The sequence below is a fragment of the Melitaea cinxia genome, chromosome 20, assembly GCF_905220565.1.
Source record: "Melitaea cinxia chromosome 20, ilMelCinx1.1, whole genome shotgun sequence".
NCBI lineage: Eukaryota > Metazoa > Arthropoda > Insecta > Lepidoptera > Nymphalidae > Melitaea > Melitaea cinxia.
In genome coordinates, this window is record NC_059413.1 from 13,776,598 (window position 1) to 13,795,479 (window position 18,882).

The following is an 18,882-nucleotide window of genomic DNA, read 5'->3' on the forward strand; positions in this document are numbered from 1 at the left end:
ATCATGGTTCATAAAATACAGTTTACATATAAAGGGTATCTAAAGGGTGTTATAAAATAAAACAAATGTTAATACAATACTTTATTAAAATGCATCAAATGTTTTTTTTACACAGTAAGTAGAAACTGATCACAGATATAAAAGTAAAAATGTAAAACACTCTACTCAATCGTAAGAACTACCTCATTTCGAATCTAAATCTCTTATTCCTCTCTAACTTCATAGTTTGTAATTTAATAATTATATGTCATTTAAAATCATTTCATTACAAATTGTACAAAATCTTAATAAAATAATAATAACTGTTACATTGTATCATAGAGTAATTTTTTTTAATATCATAAATTAAACTATTCAAAAATAGATTGAAGCAATTATCGTTTGAAACACTAAAAAGAACTTATAATACATATACGAAATATTTTGTAGAACTTGCAATAACATGAAACACTATAATTTCTAATGACTATAAAAGTATTTATTATGCTTCGGTCACACCAGATAGCGGTTGGCAACTGGTATGACCGTAGCATTATAGGTTAACTGGAGTCTGAAATATAGATTAAAACTAGACTATTTTAAATATAATTAAATAATGCAACAATACAAATACTGTTTCAAATTGACGAAAATGTAATTTTAACTATTAAATACAGTCTAAGGCCATTTTACGGTCCTATTGCTACTGACTTCAATTACGTAATATTCTAAAATAATTATTCTAGATAATACATACTTCAAAAACTACTCGTGTGTGGCAAAAACACTATAAAATATTTTATGAATGAGCTATGGTGTCAATATTTGTTTCTTAAGCAGTTACGATGCAATTAATGACCAGAGCTATTGGGGGAAATCGGGGGTAGGGTCGGCAACAGGGTTACGGTCGTCTTTAAGCTACGGTAATCGCTTACCATCAGGCAAGCCGTACGCCGACCTAGTTATATATAATAAAAAAAACTATATTTTTAATCCAAGTATCGTCAGTTTGAAAACCAAAATTAATGTTTATGACTGACAACAGATTTTGTGACTACCCTATTTTTATTTTTGAGAAAATGAAATATAATCAGATAATATTTTGTATGCATATTGTCGCAATACAGCATCGTCGTTGTACGTAGAAAACATCGTTGTACAACTTATACCATTATTTCCTTTTACGATTAAAAATCTTTCGGCAAACGACTGCTAAATGAAAGTTTGTGGAATTCAAAATTAGTTTTGAGTTTATAAATGACGAGATGGAGATGCTGACGATGCTTAGTAGAGCCATAATTGATAGTGGTACCTGAACTGCATCGTAAGACGAAAACCAATTTTATTGAAGAATTACAACAGGCTGTACTTAAACTAAACTTAACAAGTAATTGAGAAAGTCGTTACATGACACATTAGAGAGATTTTTTTCTTTATGTACGGGTTAACGCACATTGAGCAATATGATTGTTTTGCTAATTAGTAACCTCTTTAATTTAGCTGATTTATTACGAAATTGTTATTTTTCTTATGCAGATTTCTAATAAAATTGATATTTGTTTGCTACAAATGACGTCAAATGACGTCTGTACTTCTGCCTATATATACTCAAAATAATCTTAATAAATTTAGTGTTTGATCGACTTTCATTGGGTTTGGTTTCCCTCATAACCTTCCCTCACATGTCATCTTTCACTCAACCATAGACTGTACCATACACTTTAATTATCAATTAAGTTCGTTTTAGCTGAAAGATATGCCCACAACTTGAAACCTAATTAGCTACGCTAATGACTACCAGCATATAAATAGAAGGAGATTATAATCAAGAGTGGTCTAAATGGTTAAGATTTTGTGGTTATAATATCAAAACAATACGATTTTCCTAGAATTGAAATAGTTGTAATTATTACCGTTTAACACTTTTCACTGTAAGGTTTCAAGGTTTTAAAATCAGCGTTACCACTCAGAAAGGCATCCACAAAATTCTGTACGGAATCAGTTGTGATCTCATCCCCATATTTCATGGTGACCATGCGTTGTTTTGGGAAGTCTATGGCAGTAAGGAGTGGAACCGCATCGTCCAAGCCTATGTGCTCTCTTATCATATCAGCGCTGTCCGTTCCATCGATGCCAATGTAGAACAAGACGTGTTTAAAGGATTTCTTCTTTTTGGTTGAGTGCTTGGTGCTGTAGTCGAAGTCCATTGTTTCATCGTCTGAAGAGTTCTGGTAGGGGCAAAAGCCCGGGTACTGGATACTACACTCTTCATAATAGGATTCGGCGGAAGGTGTTAGTACCGATTCGGAGAATTCGATTTCTGAATCTTCGTCATCTGGATGGAATTGATAATATCATATATAATTAGCTAATGTATGATTGTAATTGTGATCTGATTGATTATAGGTTTTACTAGTTAATCGATATGCAAGGTTAATAGATACAGAATTTGGACAACTCAAAATATATGAGATGAAATACTAACTAAAAAATAATTATACAACGATACTTTTTTAGGGGTGGTAATGTAATATTAATAATAATCATGATATATCTTTTTAAAATCCTTGTATTGTGCCCTTCAATTTGATACCCATATTGTAGTATTCGAGAAAAAAAAATTTTTTTTCATTAAATAAAATGGCTTCGCGCAGCCGCCATGTTTGTTTTTTTTTAATGTCACCTATCTAAGAATATTTGGGCAGCTAAGACGAACCTAACGATACCTCAATTATGTAAATCCGTTCAGTGGTTCTGGAAATATGAGGTAGTAAAGAATATTACATACAAGTATACATACATACAAGATACGCGCGAAAAACATAACCCTTCCTTGGCAGTCGGGTAAAAAGAGATCTAGTATCTACAGAGGGCTTAAGAAAATAAAAAGATATATTTACCTATGAACAGTACAACAGCGGGGTGACGCGCCATCTTGAGCAGTGCTTGTTCTGTCAACACGGAGACAGGACGCGGAGCCCACGGGAAGTTCTGAAAACGAAAATATCATTTCTTTGATAATAATAAAGGAAAGTTACTTATCATCTCAACGATCGACGACGCGTTGGCGCAACGGTCACGACAACTGGTTTGTGGCTATTGCACTGGCGGTTGCGGGTTAAATCCCTGCACATGACAAACATTTGTATTTACCATACAGATGTTTGCCGTGGTCTGGGTGTTTGTGCAATCCTTGTGGGTCTCCCCACCGTGCCTCGGAGAGCACGTTAAGCCATCGGTCCCGGTTGTTATCATGTACATCTGATAGCGATCGTTACTCATAGTATAGAATATATCCGCCAACCCGCATTGGAGCAGCGTGGTTGATTAAGCTCTGATCCTTCTCCTATCTGGGGAAAGAGGCCTGTGCCCAGCCGTGGGATAGTACAGGCTGAAGCGAGTGATGGCTTATCGTCTTCGTCTGATAACAATTGATACAATGTGCGAGCATATTCCAATTTGTTTTTTGAATAATTATTTTTTTTTCTCAAAAATATACATACAATTTATGAAAATTTTATACGTCACAAGATATTTCCATAACACTAGAGTGGTTAACAAGCGTATAGTAATTGTGATAAGCGGTTACCGTAGTCCATATATGAGAACCGGAGTATTATAGACGCAGTATGGTCGTTAGCAGCCTAGCCTATAAACGCCTAAAGTACTACCAAAAGCATCAAAATTGCGTTACCGATCCCACTCTCGATCCTTTTCAGGAGTTACCTACCTAGCGACCTTACTCAATACAGGAAGAAAATATTGCTTGAGATATACAATACTATAGAGCAGTACTTGCAGATATATAAGATTCTGAAATGAAATTTGGTAAACTTACCAAACCCATAGGATCCGCAGCTAGACTCTGTCTGCCATTAGAAGTGAGCACTTTCCCCGTACCGTCTGTAATGACCAGAGCAGGAATGCCCGCCACGCCGAGGGCGGCCGGTAGGGCGAGCCTCGCTTCGCTGGCTGACCAAGGTATTGCTAAAGCGTTACCGGAGGACAGCGATGCTACGGTACGAGCGTATGATTGTTCTGATCTGGAAAATAGATAAATCATAATTTTATTACAAAATTCTATGAGATAATTAGAAATACGAGGAAAATTACACTACTAAGTCGAATATTTTGTTTGAAAAATTTAACGATTCAGCCTGTACCTGTAATATCGCGCTACTGGGCATAGGTCTCTTTCTTCATGTAGGAGGAGATTGAAAAACTTTATTTAAAAAAATAAATAATTGATAGGACTTTAGCTAGATGTATTCGGCTCATGCACAACACTTTGCTGAAGATCATAAACATGATCAAAAGAATAGTTAACGATTGTATAAAGGACATACAGACAAACATTCATTTATATATATATATATATAAGAAATAATAAGAGAGCGTAAGATTCTAATATAAACTGAACAATGATGAAATTTAGTTGTTATCTAAATACTATTAAGCGAGCAATTCTTGTATATATATAATGTGAATCTCGGAAACGGCTTCAACAATTTTTATGAAATTTACTAGATTAGGAGGTTTCGACGCGATAAATCCACCTAGCTAGGATTCATTTTTAGGAAATGTCGTTTTATCTGTTATCGTTATATTTGTTTTTGGGCTATGAAAAAATAGCTACAATATCGTTAGAGTACAAAGGTAAATTTCGCAATTCTCATCAAAGCTGTATTAGCTAAGGTGGGAAATTACACCATATTGTACACCAATACAGAAATAATACATATCAGATTGATTTTAACAGAGTATCATTAGGTACAAAGGGCGGCCTTATCGCTAAAAAGCGATCTCTTCCAGGCAACCTAGGGGCAGAGAAGATGGTATTGTGTCGGTGTAGGTGTACAAATTGAAACATAAAACTATCGATTTTTTTTTTTCTAATTGCACTCGTGATTTTTTATTTAAATAACCAGTTTATATTTTTTTATTATCGTCAGTAAAATCGAAAACTATTATTCATATTTTCTAGGCTCCGAATATGATTTTGTCCCATTCGGTGTCGAGACCCTTGGTCCGTGGGGTCCTAGTGCTATAACACTATTTAAGGAAATAGCAAAAAGGTTATTCGACGTCACAGGAGACCGAAGAGCTGGCAGCTACTTCGGACAAAGAATTAGTCTAGCTATTCAAAGGGGAAACGCTGCCAGTATCTTCGGAACCTTGCCTAAAGGGACTCCTTTTAATAATATTTTTTAGTTATTATATTATGTATATATACTTAAGGTTTTTTTTAGTTTAATGTAATTTATCTAATTATTTTTCTAAATATGTATTTCGTATTTAAATATGATTTCCAAAAGCATGATCTACTAAAAATACCTAAGCTAAGCTCGGTCACCCAGGTACTATTAATTAACATTCCACGGCTGAAATTTTTGCTTGTAAAAATAATATTATTCTGATTTATAAATGCAATTAAACAAAAATCCCTTCCTTCGTGGTACAAAACCATGTCTTTTTAAATTTTCTTTACATGAAGTAGGTACTTGAAATATACGTCGAAATTTTTTATGGTGGTTCGTTATTTTTAATGATTGCTGCCATGTTGGCTTATGAGAAACCCTATGTTGCATATGGATAGTCGTTATACATGTTTATGATGATTTTTTTGCTCAAATATTAAAGTGCAAAAATGTACCCAAGCAAAAATGTACCAAACATTCTACTTGCCTACGTAGGTTTCGGAATAATATGTTTAGTTATTTTTTGAAGTAAAACTTTTTTACGCACGCTTGACTTGGAAAGTAAGCTGGTGACTGTGTGACGAGAGCGTTACAAAAAGTGTGATCGGGCGAAGCGAACGGAAGTTGAGAGAGATATAAGTTAGATGGAGCGAAAGAACTTTTACTTGCGTGGTAGCGCACTCGTTTTTTTTATACAACTGGGTCGGTAAATAAGTGTACGGTTCCCCTGATAGTAAACGATTAAAGTAACTTATAGACGCCTGCAGTAACTGCGTTACCGACCCTAACCCCGACAACCCAGGAGTTCTGGCCACCTTACTCACCACAGGAACACAGCACTGCTTGAAAGCAGTATTATTTAGCTGTGATCTTCTGTAAAGTTGAGGCACTTCTCTAGTCGGGCTGTTCCAGATTTTGGGAACGACATTTCCTACTGTGCCCTACCTTAGTTAATCCTATTAAGAAATTTCTTTAGATTTCAATTCATCATAATATATCTGCAGACTTGTAGATAACTATAATTGACAACTTTCGTAAGAAATACCCTAAATTAAAGGAGGTTATTAGATTGCAAAGATTGCTGAATGTGCGGTGACCCGTACAGGAACATTTCACCGAGTGATGCTTAATAAACTATCTATTTTATCGTAATTATTGTGCTATTCATCGTAAATAGTGTCAATATCTATACATATAATAAAATGGTAGGAAAGTCAAAACTGTACATTGAATATTTTTTTTAAAGAATACTTGGGGTGTGATCTACAATCGATACCGAAGCCAAAAATGTAGTTTTTAGAATTTTTGTCTGTTTGTCTGTTTGTTCGTCTGTATGTATGTTCGGGATAAACTCAAAAAGTACCGCATGGATTTACTTCAAATTTGGCACGAATATTAAGAAGTCGGGTCAACATATAGGCTACATAATATCACGCTATCACCTACGGGAAACGAGCAGTGAACCTTTATTTCCTCAACGCATTCTGTACGGCTTCTAACGACGCATATTTGAATGTTGTTGTTATTATGTTAATAACCATGCTATATAAGCTAGCTTCACACAATAAAAATCACGCAATATAAGTAACTAAGCCGATAAACATAATTAAATGAATATAAGTAGACAAGACAATTTTAAAGCAGCGCCATCTATGAGATTTTTCTGTAGATATGAAATGTAAAGAAGAAACAGGTACTTGAATATTATTTTAAAAGGTATAATCGTAGGCTGTACGTGTACTGTGTGGCTACGGTACTCAAGAATTTAGCCACCCCCTCTCTTCCCGTGGGTGTCGTAAGAGGCGACTAAGGGATAACACAGTTCCATTACCACATTGGAACTTAAAAAGCCGACCGTTGGCGGGATAACCATCCAACTGCTAGCTTTGAAATACACAGGCCGAAGACGGGCAGCAGCGTCTTCGGTGCGACAAAGCCAGCACTGCGGTCACCAACCCGCCTGCCCAGCGTGGTGACTATAGGCAAAACACATGAGTTTACGCTATTTTTGGCGTAAACTTATGGAGGCCTATGTCCAGCAGTGGACTGTGATAGGCTGTAATGATGAATCGTAGGCATTTTTGGTGCTGTATACCGTTCACGCAGACGACGTCGCGGGCAGCAGCTAGTATACCTATATAGCTAAATGTATTTCTTGATACTTTACCTCTAGACCGTCATCACAATAAAGTGCTGTCTATTATACTGTATTTAGTAGGGTTGGCAAGTTTCGTTGCTAATTTCGTCTTCTGGATTTTAGACTTTGAATTTACGTATCATTGATAGTTATTACATCTAAAAGATGCAATAGAAATTATCTTTGTAGGGAATGTCCTCCCGTGACTATAGTTGCTGTAAAGTATCCGAAACGTTGGGCAACTAAAAAAACTTAATAAACCGCGAGAAAATCCGAAAAAGTTGTTTGATTCTAATGAGTGAAATTTTTTAATTACATACAATCAAAATTCGCGTAAACATTAGAAAACAATAAATATTTAACTAGTAATGTGTATAAGTTAGTAATCGCTGTTCATGATGGTTTGAAGTGTATCTTTTACTTAAATTTGAATCAGTAATCGTCAGATCCGAATGAAAATATAAGAATATTCTGAATATTAAAATAATCTGATTCAATAAAAGTTCTATTGTTATGACTAATTATTGTCCATGAAGAACTGTATTCTTTTAGAAAAATCTATCATTTTTTATACAAATAGGTGGGGACACAAGCGTACGGCTCACATGATCGCAGCTTTTAGATGCCTGCAACACTAGAAGTATCGCAAGCGCGTTGCCGATCCTACCTCCAATCCCCCCCAGGAGCTCTAGTACCTTACTCACCAGGAACACTATTTGAAAGAAGTACTATTTAGCTGTGATGACTCGTGTGTCGAGTTAGTTCCTGCTGTGCCTGTGTACCTCAGTGTAATATAACAAATAAATATTTCTAAATTTTACTATTTCCTTTTTTAAGCTAGTTCCCTAAATTGTAGTTTCCACGGTATAAACCAGCCCTAGCGTGTATGTACTCAAGTCGTAAATCGGAGTACCGCGCAATGAAACGGCTAATGCGTGCGCTGTAGCAATAATACCGTGGTTTTATCATTTTATGACTCAACTTAGGACGTAAGTCCAGTAATGTCTGCGTTGCATGGTCATTACACCATTGATGATACGGGTAGTGTTTATTTTCGTCAGAGTTATAATTTAAGGGATTTGGAGAAAGTAGAAGAGATATTATTTACTAATAATTTAGAATTAAAATTTGCACACTGTTTATATAATTTGTAAATATATATTTGTGATAATATAGCAGACTTTATTCGTATGTAAAAATTAGCTTGTTTATTGCCTTGTATAGTTCCTAATATTCGTACCTTGGGCATGTTCCGTTGGTTGCGGATAAAGTTTATTCTGCAAATAAGTAACGAATAGACTGTTATGGCATGAGATGGAATAGTTCATTAGGACCTGTTTCGTCTCAATTAAGAAACGAACTTTTAGATTCACAATTGCGAATTAATATAGTGGAATTCGACGGTACTTATGTCATTAAATTTAATCGGTTGGATCCGAAACAGGCTTAGGCCTTATTTTTGATTATTATAAATAGTTTTTAAACTAATATAATTTAAACTAAATAAATGCCATATTAGGCCCTTAAGAACTATTTCACATGAACTAAAAAACTATAACCTGTAGATTAACAGGTTGCGAATAGAAATATCTGGCAGACAAAGAGAAGTTTGATGGCGAAAATGAAAAATATATCCAAAAAATTTATTCGTTGGATACCCTTACAGATAAATATAGCCTTTATTAATTTAGTTTATTATTTAAAAGTAAAAGTTGTAGGTGTTTAAATTTTCAAATATTTATTTCGAATTTTTACAATAAAATTATAATATTTGCATTGCTAAAGAACAAATATATCATGTCCTCGGGGAGAGGTGCCAAGAATGCTGGCAGCATTCCCCGTTGAATCACAATGCTGAATCTCTGGGCAAAAAATGCAACAGCCCTCTTGTCACCAGTGGAGGTAATAAGACGAAGATAGGTTTTTTATAGCAAACAAACAACATACATATATATGTTATGTTAGTTAAGTATAATTATTTAGTACCACAACTTTTAGTCCTTATTTCCTCTGTTTAGTACTCAAAGTCTTGGACGGTCATTAAAATTTGTTCGGTATAAAACAAACAACGCAGGACATGAAGCGAAAACGGAAGGCGATTTATTCACAAAGTACGGCCAGAGTTGTCGACACGGGCCTAATGTAAAAAGTTTTTCCCGGCTGGTATTTGGGTTGCCAGTTTATAATGTTTATCTATGTATATATATAAAACCTTTAAACAAATATATTGCTCTATTTCAATGAATTTAGTCATGTATTAAAATATCTTAGATATTAAATCATACTTTAGGTTTTTATTGACTGAGGTAGGGCACATCAAGAAACATCCTGCTCAAAATCTGGAGTAACCCGACTGGGGAAGTACCTCGATCTTAAAGAAGATTATAGCTAAATAAATTGCTCTCAAGTAGCGTTTTGTTCCTGTGGCGTGAAAGGTGACCAGAATTCCAGGGTGGGATTGGGAGTAGGGTTGGCAATACGCTTGAGATGATTTTAGTGTTGCAGGCGTCAATAAGTTACGGTTATGACTTACCATCAGGTGAGCCGTATGATTGTTTGCGGACTTAGTTGTATAAAAAAAATGTGACAGGAATAAAATCATAATTTATTAGCCAGCTTTGACAGCTGTGATCCTGAGAGATTAGCTGATAGTGACGATTTACAGCGTTTTCTCTACTACTTATCCAAGATACAGGTTTAATAGTATACCAGCATTTACTGTACCGATCCAGCAACCGTAAATTTTAGTTTTCACTTTAGGGTTTTAATTAAATATAATTTGATACATTTAATCGAAAATTTTAGTTTTGAATGTCAGTCCAGTCGTGTCAGAGCTTACTCTTTTTGTAGTTGGAGATTTGGAAATACTCATATTAATAAATAAAAAAATATAATAATCACTGACATGCATGTGGTAAAAGTCAACTAACTTACATTTAACTCTTCCGTTTTTGCTGATATCATAGCCTTTCAAAAGTTACTTTATACCCTTATGTGTGTACTTGACTATATCAAATAATCCGGCAGTTTACCCCGAAATTAAATATATACATATAAGCTACACAATCATAAGTAACTGTTTTATATACCTCGTATTTATCTACTGCTATCCGGCTTGGTACTATTACCAACATCTACTACATAATAAGGGAAAATTTGTGCTGTTGGCAACACTGTTCGTTAAGTGCAATCAGGATAAAGCTGACAACAGAATGAATTACCTTCTTACACGGACTGCAAATATTGTATTTATGTTAGTATTCTGGTTATACACATAGATAATGATAATGCAAGGCTTGATTCAAGTGAACCTCGATTATATAACGAAATACATGACTTATAAATATTTGATATTGTGGTCATTAATTTAAAAACATCTTCAAGAGTCTGAACGAATGATCTTAAAATACTTGTAAAGTTACTTCTAAGGTTCTATTAAATTAATTATTTAAGCTTTTTACTTATTTATTTCTCTAATTACATTAAAATTAATTAAGTCTTCAGCATTTTTCGTTCAACTAAATAGAGAGTTAAGTGTTATACTAAATGTGCTATGGAATTTAATGTGTAGGATTTGTGCTTGTTCTGTTTTTACATAAAATATTTGATGATCTCTTAGTTACAGTATATAATAAATTTGAAAAATATTGTTTTACAGTGATCACTGTTTTTATAGTTCATAAGATAATATAAGTAAGATTAGTGATTGAAACATTTCATTTAATTTTTTAGTTAAATTGCATATATTTTAACGAGAACAAAGGCTGCTATCGTGTACCTTCGTTTATCTTCGGATAAACAATGAAACGTTTGTGTAGAGGGTAGAACGATAAAATAGGTGGAGGCATTAAAATTTGTATTGTCAGCTTTTGTTGGACTTTTTAAAATTTCCCTAGTCCCCTGTTTTATGGTTATGACGGGGGCTAACCTCTGGCCTGGTTTGTTTCTTTTATTAAGCTTGCCTTTGAGAAGATGTCGAGGGAATATTTTCTTTTGTAATTCTAGGTAAAGTTAATAAATGTAATTATTAATATAAAAACAATAGTAAAAGAAATTTTTATTTGAATATTAGAACCTAGAATTAGTGGTAGATTGTTTAATTTAAATACTTCTTGTAAACTCAATATTACTTATACATCTATATTAATAAATGGAGAGCTGGTTTTTTTGTTCGATTATACTGTTATTCTGCGAAAGCTACTGAATCGATCGGAATAATACTTATACCATAAGATGCAGCGTGTTTCGGAGAAGGTTTTAGTATTTTATATCGTCGGTTAAATGGAAAAATGACATTTCTCAAAATTTTCTAAAAGTAAGGTTATTTTCTGGAAAGAGTCTGTTAACAACATTATTTTTATATGGATATATTATAAAATTATACGTCAAGCTCACTAGATGTCATCGGTGTCATTTCGACCTACCCCACCCCAGCCCGCAAAATAATGATATTTGTAATAAAAAAAATACTAATCGATAGATTTTGAATTGCTCAATTCAACTACGTTGTCCTTTTAAATTGCTCACCTCAAATTATATAATTAAAAATCAAAATTTAAAAAAAAATCAAATATTTTCAAACTGCTATATCTTTCGATGTATACAATATTTTAAATTGCTCAAAGTGTTAAAAAACTGCTCAAGTTGCATTTATAATTGCTCAAGTATAGTTTGGAACAGATCCACTTCCCTTAATTTTTAAATAAATATAAATAGTAATTATAAATCAGGATTCACATACATTGTTAAAGTAAAATTACTTTCCACTGTTATCCTCAATTGCCGGTTGCTTCTATTAAATAGTTTAAGGTGAGCAATTTAAAAGGCCAACGTAGTTGAATTGAGCTATTGAAAATCGAACGATTAGCATCTTTTTATTACGAATATCCGCAATTTTTTTGGCTTCCCATCATTGTCTATGCGCATCTGCAGCGCTCACTTTATCGATATAAAGTATAAACGTTAAATTTGTTCCAACTTTATATATTTATTTAAAAATTAAGGAAAGTGGAGCTGTTCAAATCTGTACTTGAGCAATTATAAATGCAACTTCAGCAGGGTTTTAACACGTTGAGCAATTTAAAATATTGTATACATCAAAAGATACAGGAGTTTGAAAATATTGATAAAAGAATATTTTTCAACGACTTTTTTAATTTATAATTAAATAATTTGAGGTGAGCAATTTAAAAGGACAACGTAGTCGAATTGAGCTATTGAAAATGTATCGATTAGTATTTTTTTTTTACAAATATCAATATTTTATTTGTGCAAACTATTTATATTTATTTAAAAATTAAGGGAAGTGGATCTGTTCCAAACTATACTTGAGCAATTATAAATGCAACTTGAGCAGTTTTTTAACACTTTGAGCAATTTAAAATATTGTATACATCGAAAGATATAGCAGTTTGAAAATATTTGATTTTTTTTTAAATTTTGATTTTTAATTATATAATTTGAGGTGAGCAATTTAAAAGAACAACGTAGTTGAATTGAGCAATTCAAAATCTATCGATTAGTATTTTTTTTACTACAAATATCATTATTTTGCGGGCTGGGGTGGGGTAGGTGTCATTTCGGTCCACTGCGGTCATCGCCAATCGCCATATTGATTGTAGAAAAACGTCGCTCTACCATTTTATATAATTAAATTAAAATAGCAACGATATCTTAATCTTTATGCAAATACCTTTTAAAATTATATTAAAATTATATTAATTATAATACCTTTAAAATTATATATAACACTTATAATATGTAAATGTTAGTAAAATTAGAAATTTTAAATGTGTGTATTGCAAAATTTGCAATTTTTTGATTAATGTCACTTTTCTATTTAACCAACGATATGTTGGTGATTACTTGTCGTGTAAAAAAATATGGACGAACTGATGTCGCTAGTATAATTATAAAGCAAAATATAAAACACTCTTTCGAAATTTAGTAGTCTTTAAAATAAATATTAATCGTAAATAATTATCATATCTAACAACAAAAGCATTTATGTATAGACTTATAGAGTACAGATTCAAAAAAATACAAAAGTTTTAGTTAATTCTTTTGACGAAGTTCGTAAATTGGCACGTTGAGTTATGACGGGTTCTCCCGCTGTTTTTCTCTCGCGCGCCATTTCACGTGGCTCGTAAAAGGAAATGCCCGATGATTGCTAGGGCATGGTGCGTGTCAGAGACGATTAGAATTATAAGATAGGTACTTTGCTTTGTAGATATGTGGGAAAGGTTTTAGCTTCTCACTTATAAATGTTACACAAAATATTACGTTATTATAATTTACTATTGGTCTGCAATAGTTTTATTTTTGAGTAAATTTCCATTCTTGCATTAAAAGATATTGAGCTTTGAAGCTTGAATTGATTGAGACGTTCTATTTCATTTACCAGACACATATAAATAAGACTAAAATTACTCCGTAAAACCTCTAATCCAGATTTGAATCTTTAACTGTTAGTTTGAAATTTAAATTCAAATCTCTATCAATTACAACAATAACCACAAATTAATATGACATATATTTTAATATGTATCTAATCCTATATGCATGTCAATATGTATTACGATTAGCTTATTATTATTTAAGTGGCATAATTTTTTGCATACTAATTGCTGATGATAATATTTAGTATAACAAGGTAGTCGATAGTAGTTCTGATAAAATGGACACTAATAAGCAGGTATAATATTAATTTCTAAAAATATTTTTATAGTAAGACTTATAACCCTACAGAGTATAGTTAAAAATAAACATAATAAAAAAAACCCCAAAAAAACGCAACTAAGCGCCGAGGAGCTCAATTTATACCCCGATGTTATCGCATAGTTTACCTCACCCGGTTGCAGGGTATCCGGCAAATAAGGTCATAAAACCTGGAAGGGTGATAGCCGTCGCAGTAATCCGGGTAAGGTTGTATAATAAACCGAGCGTAGGCAGTTTATTGAAACGATAAATCTTGGGAACTCCGCTGTTTGGTTATTTAGATTTTGATCTTGATTTTGAGGGTGTTATTTTAATATGTAGCTGTAATGCTTTGTGTGGTACTATTTGCAATAAGTGTAATTACTTCTGTACGTTGAAAACGAACGTTGTTCAAAGGTCCAAGTTCACAAATAGAACCAGACATGTCTTCGTTTCGCGTTATTATTTCCGGTCTCAACCAGTGTTCTGTATTTTATCATTGTGATTTTAAAGTTAAATTTAACTGTTAGGTTTATACTATAAAAAGCAGTAATTTAGAAACTACCGAAAACTAATCACTATTACTATTTAAATGCAAAATTATAGGAGCTGTGTCTTAAACCAAGAATATTCTTTTATTCTTAATATTACTCTAAGATATCAACACCCATTGAGTCAGAAACCAATCCATTAAAAGCGTACCTATCAAAGAGAACAATAGAAGGAAACTTCAACATTCTAAGCGAAAGAGTCCAGTGGATTTTATTTGCGCCAGGAAAATTATTGTCGCCTAATGGCGGTCCCTAGGATTGATTATTGATTTTTTGATATCATTCTTTTGTATTATTGCAGTCTTCATAAACTGTAGTCATTTCTTTGGCTTCGCAGACTAAAGAACTGCTAGGGTCAACTATAATGAGAACATTGATCAAGATACCGTTATCTTAGTAAGCACGTAACGCTTTTTCAGGATGCAAATGTAGAAGGAGGATATGTCGAAAATTTAGTGTTTTTGTAGTAAGTCGATGGTCATTAGGATACAAGATGGGAGCTAAATGCCAAACAAAAAAGACGAAAAACAGTCGACTAACGGTAAATGATTTTATTTTATGAATACGCATATAATTAATACATATATGTATTCATTGTATATATAGAAATTGTATACATATTATTATACCCAGACTTGGGGCGGGAATAGAACCCACAAACTCGTATATCGGATAGTCAACAACAATAATATTAATTACTAGCTATGCCCGCGACTTCAACCGCGTAGAATTTAACAAAAAGTTATTGTTGTTCGCAGAGTTATAAAATAAATAAATTTCTAAAATAAAAGTAGCCTAAGTTAATCCTTATTACATCAGCTATCTGCCATTGAAATTCTTTCTGTTAAAATCGGTCCAGTCGTTTCAGAGATTAGGCGGAACAATGACACGGACAGATAGAAAGACACAAAAATTGTAAAAAATGTTATTTTGGTATACCTATGTACCGTGTATACATCCGTATGCATTTAGTAAGAAGCGGTTATTTTAATATTACAAACAGACACTTCAATTTTATTTATTTGTATAAATTTAAATCCCAATATAATAAAGCTGGAAATTTTCTGAAATGGCAATGACTACGATTTCAAAAATCCTTTTTTGTTAGCCTTGGCTATAAAATATTAGATTCGGCTTCGGTCCAACTGAAGTGGACACCATAAATGTTCAACCAATTTGGGAAGTATTGCAAAATCACAGCGAGCGAGATCCTGAGATATCATATTACAACAAAACAAGTACAAGTGTTAAATATATCTTCAAATATGTCTGCCAACCAATGAAGAATTTAGGTATTTTACATAGTCATTCATTCCTTACATAAGCCTAATTTAATTACAGGATTTCTGGTAACATTTTAATGGATTTTTCTTTAAATAGAAAACTTAGAATAGCATCCAATTACGATCAATCCACTTAAAATACTTATGCAATGAATGACCAAAAGTTTAAGTGAAATTAAATGACGTACTCGTATGTCTATTGAGAACTTCGACCTTTCGATAGATTCGATTAATTAGGAAATGATTAATGTAGATTGGCAATGCAGACCCAAAGTTGTTTGGTATTTTATTGAGTTGAGTGAATCGTAAAAATATGAATTTATACAAAACAATCAATCAAATTAATCAAAAGATTCATCATTCAAGTAGGCTTCAAGTCATTTCACAAAGCATACAATATTTTTTGTTTTTTATTATAATATACGTAGTTGTTGTGAAGCTGCTGTATATTTGGAATGTAGATTCTGTAGAGCAGACACAGCGGAAAACTCTACAGTTCCTTTAAAAACGTCAATATATTAATACAATTATTAAATATTCAAACATATGTAGGTATAACCTGCATGAAAGCTGTATATGTAAATTGGTAGAGTATGCTTTGGCTGTTGAAGAATTTATTAATTACTTGTGGTCGCCTAAAGGTCAAAATTCGACCACAATTAAAATTTTTAAATAATTACAATCAAAAAATTATGAAAATAAAGAACCTTTTTTGTTAATTTTTCAATTTGACTACAGACTTTGACAATCAACAAAAGAGCATAATATGTGTGTGTGGGTTAAATACATGGTAGTGTGTGTGATGTTTTTTTTATTGATATAATATATTTCTATACATAATAAAAAAAAAATTAGCATTTTGCTCTTTCTCTCTATATAAACTATAAAGTGTGCGAAATTTCATACTCCTCCGTCCGCGCAATTTTGGTAAAAAGGGGTACAAAGTTTTTGCTTCGATATATAATATAATCTTGAAATAAAATGAAAACAACTGAAAATGCACATGGCAAATCTAATCTATAAAATTCTCGTGTCGCGGTGTTTGTAGTTCAACTCCTCCGAAACGGCTTGATCGATTCTCATGAAATTTTTTTTGTGTGCATATCGGGTAGGTCTGAGAATCGAACAACATCTATTTTTCATACCCCTAAGTTATAAGGGGGCGGGGGGAAGAGGGTTAATAAAATATTATGAAATTTTGTGTGCATATCGGGTAGGTCTGAGACTCGGCCAACATCTATTTTTCATTTCCCTAAGTTATAGGGGGAAGGTGGGGGGTTGAGAAGGTTAATAAAATATATGGCAAAACAACGTTTGCGGGGTCAGCTAGTATCTACAATCGTTTAGAGTGATTGTAAATGTTGTTTAATCCTAAATTTTATCTTATAGTTAAAATTCGTTGAAAAAAATTATATATAAAACGGTTACAGATACTCGATTCAAACCGAGTCGTTTAATACGTATGTACCTTTTATTAAATTATCTCGTAAATTTTATTTTGTTCAATATTGCTTTCCATATCTTTCTGCGGTTGAGATAAAGGCAAATATCTACTTTATTAATTTTTTTAATTGAGTTCTGACATACAAATTTCAATCATACGAAATTGAATATCATCTAATCCGCTAGGCTTAAAATCGTTTCTGATTAAAATTAACAAAAGGTCCAAGAACTAAACGTGGAGAACAGACTATATTGATTTTGTTCTATTTATAACATCGAGACTAGACGTGAATTGCAGATTTACTCGTGTTAAAATTGGAATACAAACTCTTTACAATATTGTAAGCTCTGATGGAGTTGATAACACTATAGCCGGTACGATTAACAAACGAAATCATATCTTGATGCTCTCTACGGAAATAGAAAATGTCATATCACGTTATATTCTGATGGCTCATGTCAGAATCTTTGTCAAATTGCGAGTCATTTGTGGATAGTCGTCTAAACCTGATCTGTATTTACAAAAAAAAAAACATTTTTTTAAAGTCGACCGGCAGTTTTCAAGATCAAACGACCAACCAAACAAACGCTTCAGCTTTTTACTTTTATAGTACTTTCGACACGACAGATTTTTGTAATGGAAAGGTTTATCGTGATTGCAGACGGCGTCAACGGCTTTGGACTTTGATGTCTATTAATTGCAAGCGTGCTGGGGGCTTTATCTGTGAGCTTCAATGGGCAAGGATCTTGCAGACTTCGCTCGGGAGTTGATATTTTATGCTCTTTCGTATTTTTATGGTTCGAGGACGTTTTAATTATAGAAAATGTTTTATGTTGATTTAAATAAAAATGAACGCGAAAGCGTTAGTACAAAGGTGTATGGTTTGAATTTGACGATATTTGGACTGAATCACACAACTTCTGTTACAACTGTATGATAATAAAAAAAAAAAAATTTTGCCTCTATAATAAATGGTCAAAACACATGAGTTCACGTTATTTTTGGCGTAAACTTGTGGAGGCCTATGTCCAGCAGTGGACTGTATAGGCTGTAATGATGAATAAATGGTCAAGATGGTTACGATTTTGCACTTATGTTTGTGTGGTGTTATGTTTAATCTTATAGTCTTGATAGCAAACGCGAATTAAGTTGCGGATAAAATTTATATTGTAGAAGATGAAACTATGCTTACATACTTTTTGCATGTTCATATTACTCGTTCAAATAGATGTTTTACAAGGACCATGACGAGACTGCTATGAGGTGAACTCCAAAACCATTCACCTAACTTTCAACTTATTCTAGGGATCTTTTATTGGGATACTAGCAACCCGTGTCCGTTCATATTTTTTATACGATAGGTAATCACCAACATATCATACACTAAAACCTTCTCCGAAACACGCTGCATCTTATGGTATAAGTATTATTTCGATCGGTTCAGTAGCTTTCGCAGAATAACAGTATAATCGAACAAAAAAACCGGCTCTCCATTTATTAGTATAGATTTAATAGCAGATCAAATATTCCTGAGCTGTAATCAAGATAGAGAAATCGGGTCCACGATTTTTATTTTTAAACTTTTCAAGTTAGT

The 18,882-nt window shown here is 32.9% G+C and overlaps 1 protein-coding gene across 1 annotated transcript in view; it reads right to left on the minus strand.

The window, feature by feature from the left end:
- Positions 1-1,859: 1,859 nt before the first annotated feature.
- Positions 1,860-18,882, minus strand: part of LOC123663527 (nucleoredoxin-like) — an 87,232-nt gene continuing 70,209 nt past the window's right edge. Inside the window, exons 4-6 of the mRNA XM_045598204.1 lie at positions 3,818-4,022; positions 2,880-2,970; positions 1,860-2,314 (exon numbers count right to left, since the gene is read on the minus strand). Of these exons, the coding sequence (XP_045454160.1) occupies positions 1,896-2,314; positions 2,880-2,970; positions 3,818-4,022 (715 nt within the window). The 3' untranslated portion in view covers positions 1,860-1,895. The remainder of the gene's footprint in view (positions 2,315-2,879; positions 2,971-3,817; positions 4,023-18,882) is intronic.